Genomic DNA, 9,270 nt, shown 5'->3' on the forward strand with positions numbered 1-9,270 from the left:
CTGCATTTTCTCATTTCTCTCAGAGACGATTACACTTCCCTCTCATAGTCACTCACACTGCCTCTCATAGTCACTCATGCTGCTGGTTCCATATTACATTACTCACCTGCATTTTCTCATTTCTCTCAGAGACGATTACACTTCCCTCTCATAGTCACTCACACTGCCTCTCATAGTTGCTCAAGCTGCTAGTTCCATATGACATTACTCACCTGCATTTTTTCATTTCTCTCAGAGACGATTACTCTTCCCTCTCATAGTCACTCACACTGTCTCATAGTCGCTCAAGCTGCTGGTTCCATATTACATTACTCGCCTGCATTTTCTCATTTCTCTCAGAGACGATTACTCTTCCCTCTCATAGTCACTCACACTGCCTATCATAGTCACCCAAGCTGCTGATTTCATATTACATTACTCACCTGAATTTTCTCATTTCTCTCAGAAATGATTACTCTTTCCTCTCATAGTCACTCACACTGCCCATTATAGTCGCTCATGCTACTGGTTCCATATTACATTACTCACCTGCATTTTCTCATTTCTCTCAGAGACGATTACTCTTCCCTCTCATACTCACTTACACTGGCTCTCATAGTCGCTCAAGCTGCTGGTTTCATATTACATTACTCGCCTGTATTTTCTCATTTTTCTCTGAGAGAATTACCCTTCCCTCTCATAGTCACTCACACTGCCTCTCATAGTTGCTCAAGCTGCTAGTTCCATATGACATTACTCACCTGCATTTTTTCATTTCTCTCAGAGACGATTACTCTTCCCTCTCATAGTCACTCAAACTGCTTCTCATAGTCGCTCAAGCTGCTGGTTCCATATTACATTACTCGTTTGCATCTTCTCATTTTTCTCAGACACGATTACTCTTCCCTCTCATAGTCACTCAAACCGCCTCTCATAGTCGCTCAAGCTGCTGGTTCCATATTACATTACTCACCTGCATTTTCTCATTTTTCTCAGAGACGATTACTCTTCCCTCTCATAGTCACTCACACTGCCTCTCATAGTCGCTCAAGCTGCTGGTTTCATATTACATTACTCACCTGCATTTTCTCATTTCTTTCAGAGACGAGTACTCTTCCCTCTCATAGTTACTCACACTGCCTCTCATAGTCGCTCAAGCTGCTGGTACTATATTACATTACTCACCTGCATTTTCTCATTTCTCTCAGAGACGATTACTCTTCCCTCTTAGAGTCACTCACACTGCCTATCATAGTCGCTCAAGCTGCTGGTTCCATATTACATTACTCACCTGCATTTTCTCATTTCTTTAAGAGACGATTATTCTTCTCTCTCATAGTCACTCACACTGCCTCTCGTAGTCGCTCAAGCTGCTGGTTCCATATTACATTACTCACCTGCATTTTTTCATTTCTCTCAGTGACGATTATTCTTCACTCTTATAGTCACTCACACTGCCTCTAATAGTCGCTCAAGCTGCTTGTTCCATATTAGAGTACTCACCTGCATTTTCTCATTTCTCTCAGAGACGATTACACTTCCCTTTCATAGTCACTCACACTGCCTCTCATAGTCACTCAAGCTACTGGTTCCATATTACATTACTCACCTGTATTTTCTCATTTCTCTCAGAGACGATTACTCTTTCCTCTCATAGTCACTCACACTGCCTCTCATAGTCGCTCAAGCTACTAGTTCCATATTACATTACTCGCCTGCATTTTCTCATTTCTCTCAGAAACGATTATTCTTCCCACCCATAGTCACTCACACTACCTCTCAAAGTCGCTCAAGCTGCTGGTTCCAGAGCTGGTTCCATATTACATTACTCGCCTGTATTTTCTCATTTTTCTCAGAGACGATTACTCTTCCCTCTCATAGTCACTCACACTGCCTCTCATAGTCGCCCAAGCTGCTGGTTCCAAATTACATTACTCACCTGCATTTTCTCATTTCTCTCAGAGATGATTACTCTTCCCTCTCATAGTCACTCACACTGCCTCTCATAGTCGCTCAAGCTGCTGGTTTCATATTACATTACTCACCAGCATTTTCTCATTTCTCTCAGAGACGATTACTCTTCCCTCTCATAGTCACTCACACTGCCTCTCATAGTCACTCAAGCTGCTGGTTCCATATTACATTACTCACCTGCAGTTTTTCATTTCTCTCAGAGACGATTACTCTTCCCTCTCATAGTCACTCACACTACCTCTCTTAGTCGCTTAAACTGTTGGTTCCATATTACATTACTCACGTGCATTTTCTTGTTTCTCTCAGAGGCGTTTACTCTTCCCTCTCATAGTCACTCACACTGCCTCTCATAGTCGCTCAACCTGCTGGTTCCATATTACATTACTCACATGCATTTTCTCATTTCTCTCAGAGATGATTACTCTTCCCTCTCATAACCACTCACACTGCCTCTAATAGTCGCTCAAGCCGCTGGTTCCATATTACATTACTCACCTGCATTTTCTCATTTATCTCAGAAACGATTACTCTTCCATCTCATAGTCACTCACACTGCCTCTCATAGTCGCTCAAGCTGCTGGTTCCATATTACATTTCTCACCTGCATTTTCTCATTTCTCTCAGAGACGATTACTCTTCCCTCTCATAGTCACTCACATTGTCTCAAAGTCGCTCAAGCTGATGGTTCCATATTACATTACTCGCCTGCATTTTCTCATTTCTCCAGATATGATTACTCTTCCCTCTCATAGTCACTCACACTACCTCTCATAGTCGCTCAAGATACTGGTTCCATATTACATTATTCACCTGCATTTTCTCATTTCTCTCAGGGACGATTACACTTCCCTGTCATAATCACTCACACTGCCTATCATAGTCGCCCAAGCTGCTGGTTCCATATTACATTACTCACCTGCATTTTCTCATTTCTCTCAGAGACGATTACCCTTCCCTCTCATAGTCACTCACACTGCCTCTCATTGTCGCTCAACCTGCTAGTTCCATATTACATTACTCAGCTGCATTTTCTTATTTCTCTCAGAGACGATTACTTTTCCCTCTCATACTCACTCACACTGCCTCTCATAGTCGCTCATCCCTCTCATACTCACTCACACTGCCTCTCATAGTCGCTCAAGCTGCTGGTTCCATATTACATTACTCGCCTGCATTTTCTCATTTTTCTCAGAGACGATTACTCTTCCCTCTCATAGTCACTCACACTGCCTCTTATAGTCGCTCAAGCTGCTGGTTCCAAATTACATTACTCACCTGCATTTTTTCATTTCTCTCAGAGACGATTACTCTTCCCTCTCATAGTCACTCAAACTGCCTCTCATAGTCGCTCAAGCTGCTGGTTCCATATTACATTACTCGCCTGCATCTTCTCATTTCTCTCAGACATGATTACTCTTCCCACTCATAGTCACTCATACTGCCTCTCATAGTCGCTCAAGCTTCTGGTTCCATATTACATTACTCGCCTGTATTTTCTCATTTCTCTCAGAGACGATTACTCTTCCCTCTCATAGTCACTCACACTGCCTATCATAGTCGCCCAAGCTGCTGGTTCCATATTACATTACTCACCTGCATTTTCTCATTTCTCTCAGAAATGATTACTCTTTCCTCTCATAGTCACTCACACGGCCTATCATAGTCGCTCAAGCTACTGGTTCCATATTACATTACTCACTTGCATTTTTTCATTTCTTTTAGAGACGATTATTCTTGTCTCTCATAGTCACTCACACTGCCTCTCATAGTCGCTCAAGCTGCTGGTTCCATATTACATTACTCATCTGCATTTTTTCATTTCTCTCAGAGACGATTATTCTTCACTCTCATAGTCACTCACACTGCCTCTAATAGTCGCTCAAGCTGCTTGTTCCATATTAGATTACTCACTTGCATTTTCTCATTTCTCTCAGAGACGATTACACTTTCATCTCATAGTCACTCACACTGCCTCTCATAGTCACTCAAGCTGCTGGTTCCATATTACATTACTCACCTGCATTTTCTCATTTCTCTCAGAGACGATTACTCTTTCCTCTCATAGTCACTCACGTTGCATCTCATAGTCGCTCAAGCTGCTAGTTCCATATTACATTACTCGCCTGCATTTTCTCATTTCTTTCAGAGATGATTACTCTTCCCTCCCATAGCCACTCACACTGCCTCTCATAGTCACTCAAGCTGCTGGTTCCATATTACATTACTCGCCTGCATTTTCTCGTTTCTCTCAGAGACGATTGCTCTTCCCTCTCATAGTCACTCACACTGCCTCTCATTGTCGCCCAAGCTGCTGGTTCCATATTACATTACTCACCTGCATTTTCTCATTTCTCTCAGAGACAATTACTCTTTCCTCTCATAGTCACTCACACTGCCTCTCATAGTCGCCCAAGCTGTTGGTTCCATGTTACATTACTCTCCTGCATTTTCTCATTTCTCTTAGAGATGATTACTCTTCCCTCTCATAGTCACTCATACTGTCTCTCATAGTCTCTCAAGCTGCTGGTTCCATATTACATTACTCACCTACATTTTCTCATTTCTCTCAGAGACGATTACTCTTCCCTCTCATAGTCACTCACACTGCCTCTCATAGTCGCTCAAGCTGCTGATTCCATATTACATTATTCACATGCATTTCTCATTTCTCTCAGAGACGATTATGCTTCCCTCTCATAGTCACTCACTCTACCTCTCATAATCGCTCTAGCTACTGGTTCCATATTACATTAGTCACCTGTATTTTCTCATTTCTCTGAGAGACGATTACTCTTCCCTCTCAAAGTCACTCACACTGCCTCTCATAGTCGCTCAAGCTGCTGCATTTTGTGAGTCGATCTCCGTCCGCGATCACGTCCTTGAACTCAAAAAGATAGTATTCCAACTATTTCCTTTTTATGCCATAGAGAAGTCTCTCTCAAGTCCTCACTCTTCTAAGCACGAAAGGCAGCCAAATAGGTGGCCTCTTTTCCATTTCCCAGTCGCCGTCGATCTCAGGTAAGCACTCACACAGATTTTTCTATTTTGAAATATCTAGGCCTTGTAGCATTTTTCAATAACTTTAAGTAATGTTTTTTAAGTGCTTCAGGTGTTGTATTTTGAGATGGAGGGCGTCCATCCTCATCAATCAGATACTAGTCTTAGCGGGTCTTATCACCAAGCAAGTTACTATATGTTGTTAAACAATAAAAAGCCATATTTATATTTTGAATTTTTTTATACATTTTTAAAATTATTTATTTAAATATATTCAAAAGTATTTATATTTAACTTTTTTTTATTTGATTCTAAGGTCAATTTGAAAATCAAGTAGTTCGTTCATCTCTTGAATCGTCAGATCACTATTATCAGACGACTATCCTAGACCAGCTACTAGTATGTTAAAATTTTTTAAAATGTTAGAACAGATCAGTTTAATGTCTTGCTTTCATAATGTTCAGTACCTTCCTTTTCTCTCTTTCAGGTGTTCATAGAAAAAATAATACAAAATATTTTGTTTAGTACTATTTTTGGTAATAATGCGAGCCAGAAGGCCAGGATATAGGGCTGAGTAAACTAACTTGGGTTCTGGAGGTTACAGGGTCAGCCTGTATCTCAGCCCGTTAAGTATCATAGGAATTTATATAAACAATCATTTTTCATATTTTCATGACCATAAAAACAATAAACTTTATCATTTATATTACGTGTATGTTAATTAGAAGCATTACTTTTATTTTATTTATTCGGATGCTTATCCAAGAAATACAAATCAAGGATCTTGGTGGGAAGTTTGAACAATGGAATCCTCTGATTTAGTTCCTGATTTGTTGATTCTTCTAACTACAGCCGCAAAATACACATAGGACTTTTAGAACTTGGACCACTCTGCAAACTTTTTTCATATTAAATATGCAAGTGAGTTTTTTTTCTTCTAAAACATACACATAGGAGGAGTACTTTAACAATAAAAATCTGTCGTTAATACCTCTTCAGTTGAAATCTGCCTCATGAGATAACCATTATGAAGTGTATATATAAAAGTGACATTTAATTTATCTAAGTTCAAAATATAAAAGTGATTTGATTTATACAAGTCAGTCAAATTATATGTTATATCTTTATATTATTTTTTTAGGAAACAATAAGGAATATGAGCAATCTATTCTGCATCTGATAACACTCTTTGACAGGAAACGCTTAAATTCATCATTCAAATACCCAAATGGATAGAAAAATTTAATAATTAACAATAGTAGCAGTACTAATAAGTAATAATAACAACAGTAACAAGAAACAAATAAAGCATCAAGTGAAAAATGTTACAAATAATCGCCATAGAAAATTTATACTCATTCATCTCATTCAACTTACATCTAAGCTAAGAGTAACACATAACCTTACTACTGTTATGAGCCCCTTCAGCTATATATGTAGATTCAGCATAATGCTATTCTTGCTTTTTCAATACTCAGAATAAATACATCAATGGGAGATTATAAAATTAAACATTCTAGAAGAAAAAAATTAATCTGAACAGAATTTGAAACCTTGTCGAAATTTCCAAGTGTCTTAGTGGATCCTCTTTATGAAGTAAACACATCCTCAACATTGAACTACAGCATCTTCTTTGGAACCCTCATACTCTATTGATATAAAACATTAGGCAAGAATAAAATACAAGGAGACATCTTCAATTATATATAAAAGTCAAGAAACTTCAATACTAACAAATTCGTATAAGGCATAACAAAGTCATAGTATCCCCTATTTTCAAATTTCAATTATGATTATACACAAATTTGATCCTCCTGAACCCTAAATTTGCAAATTTGCTCCCTGGAGGGAGATTATGTGTATCATAGATATAAAAATAAAAAAACATGAAAAAGAAAGAAGAAAGATATACCATCCATGGCCTGAGTGATTGATTCGAAATCCATGAAAGTTTTGGTTGCTCTGTTGCGAGAGCTCTGAATTAGAATGATCAGATCGCGATTTCACTGCAGAATATGAAAAGAACAGAATAGATTAGGGTTCATACTCGTAAAAGAGGGGAAGAGAAGGGCGACGGCTATCGGCGAACGCAAACTGCAGTGTGGTGAAAGCTATGCTGTGATGATACTTTCTCATCTCTTCTCTTCTCCTCATATCAAACGAGCGTGAATAATAGAGTGGAAGAAATAGGAAGTAGATCTATAAATGAAAAAGAGTGGGAGATCTACTCAGTATAGTAACTAGTGACCGTTAAAAAATTTGATGCAAAAGTGTCACAGTATTATTAAATAGAGACATTTTAAGTGTCCTACAATAAATGTAGCTATATATTCAATTTGTACCAAAAATAAGAATAAGAACTAAAACTATTATATTTTTTTTTTCATTTGATCTCAGCCATGTGAACCTAATTTTCATGATGATGCCGAATTGCCAAATCGCTCTTTTCAGTTGCCTACCTCAAACCTTTCACAGGTGTGTTAATTTTCTATATTATGTTCTGTTAATATTTTTAGAATATTGGATCGGATTAGTTTAACGTCTGATTTATCAGTTTTTGGATCAAATGTTTGGTCCATTTTAACAATTATACTCTAAGATATGTCACCACAAATATATAAATTTAAATAATTTTTGGTATTTATATCATGGTCGCTCCCTAAAGAATATTAAATATTTTTAGTGAAAAATATTAATTTATTTTACAAATACCAAAGAAAATAGTAATCGTCCGTTACTTTCTAAATACTATAATAACATTTTTTATTTTTTTTTTCAATTTTGGTTTTAATTTGTTATTGCTTTCCTGTATTTTAAGTTAATTAGTTTGGTCATATTTATTTGAAAGTACCAAAAATATAAATAAGAACTAAAACTATTATATTTTTTGTTTCATTTGATTTCAGCATCGAGTACTTGAATTATTTCCCGAGATAAATCCCTCTTTCCAGACCAATATCTCAACTTCTCTAGAGGTATGTTAAACTTTTGTAATATATTATAATTTCATAAATATTATAGTATAGATAAATATAAATTTACCAAATGATAAGAAATGATATTATGTTCTGTTAACACTTTAAGAATGTTGGACCTAATTAATTTAGAATTTGATTCACCGATTTTTTAATCAAACCAGTCGATCCGATATAGTTTTAATAACTATGTTCTGAGGCATGCCAGTGCCACTACATAATTTTTTCCCTTTTTAAATACTAAGGAATATTAGGTTTTTATTTTCAATTTTAGTTTTAATTTGTTATTGCTTTTCTAAGTCATGTTCTTTGAAAATTTTAATGCCTTAACATTTTTAATTTATGTCAAAATTACCTAGATGTTAACTTGACGTAAACTGTTAAGGATAAAATTGAAAATTTTTAATGATAGTTTTGACACAAATAAAAAATATTAGAGGCAAAATTGAATGAATCGAAAATGCTAGATACAAAATTGAATAAAATTTTAGGTTTGGAGTATTTTTTTAAAAAGATTGTAAATATGAGAGACAAAAAATATATTTTATCCTTAAAAATTAATAGTTCAAAATAAAAGATTAATAAACACATAGTTAAAATATTTTTTTAGATATAATTAAGACGGGCCTGCTACACATACAAGTTTACAAGCTTACAAGTTGGCCCAACCCAAATAGAACTCACGCGCATGAAGAGAAATAACATGGCGCGTCAAAATCACGCCCTCAACACTCGAACGGTTACATATGGCAGACTCTTCCACTTCTTCCACTTCTTCCACTTCTCAAAGCGCTTTGAAAACAAGGAAACCGTCCCATTTTCGAGCGAAAATCAAAGTTCAAAATATATAAATCGTTGTTCGAAACCTCCATCAAAACACCATCAAACTCTCCATGAAGAATCTGAAGAGAAAACAAAGCAACAATACTCAACGTAAGTTTATTAAGATTCCTGTATATTTTACTTTTCTTTTACGTCGTTCTTCTAGGGTTTACTATTATTCTTGCTTCTTTGTTACACTATTCTAAGTTCTACGTCGTTGTTCTAAGTTCTACGTCGTTCTACGTTGTTATTCTAAGTTCTCCTGCTATTTTTGTTGATTTTTGGGGGTTTATTCCTTAGATTGGGGGTGTATACTGCTTAACCTTGTAATGTGGCTTGATATTGAAGCATCGTTGAGTGATATCTGACTGATATCTATATGGATGTATCTGAATAATATCTATGGGTGTATCTCACTGTAATCAATGGGTGTATCTTGTTAATATCTTTGGGTGTATCTGAGTCATATATATGGGTGTATCTTACTGTTATCAATGGGTGTATCTTATTGTTATTAATGGGT

General features: G+C 36.6%; 2 protein-coding genes across 42 annotated transcripts in view; one reads left to right on the forward strand and one right to left on the reverse strand.

Moving 5' to 3' along the window:
* LOC107492417 (negative regulator of systemic acquired resistance SNI1) overlaps positions 1 to 9,270 on the forward strand; it is a 148,866-nt gene that overhangs the window by 62,369 nt on the left and 77,227 nt on the right. The window lies entirely within an intron of this gene.
* LOC107492418 (very-long-chain aldehyde decarbonylase CER3-like) overlaps positions 1 to 9,270 on the reverse strand; it is a 56,640-nt gene that overhangs the window by 36,003 nt on the left and 11,367 nt on the right. Inside the window, exon 5 of one of the 2 annotated variants that reach the window (XM_052263224.1) lies at positions 8,567 to 8,827. The exons of the other annotated variant lie outside the window; for it this stretch is intronic. Within the exon in view, the coding sequence (XP_052119184.1) occupies positions 8,797 to 8,827 (31 nt within the window). The 3' untranslated portion in view covers positions 8,567 to 8,796. Of the gene's footprint in view, positions 1 to 8,566; positions 8,828 to 9,270 lie in introns of those variants that run through there. 2 annotated transcript variants of the gene reach the window in all.

Source organism: Arachis duranensis, chromosome 6, assembly GCF_000817695.3.
Source record: "Arachis duranensis cultivar V14167 chromosome 6, aradu.V14167.gnm2.J7QH, whole genome shotgun sequence".
NCBI lineage: Eukaryota > Viridiplantae > Streptophyta > Magnoliopsida > Fabales > Fabaceae > Arachis > Arachis duranensis.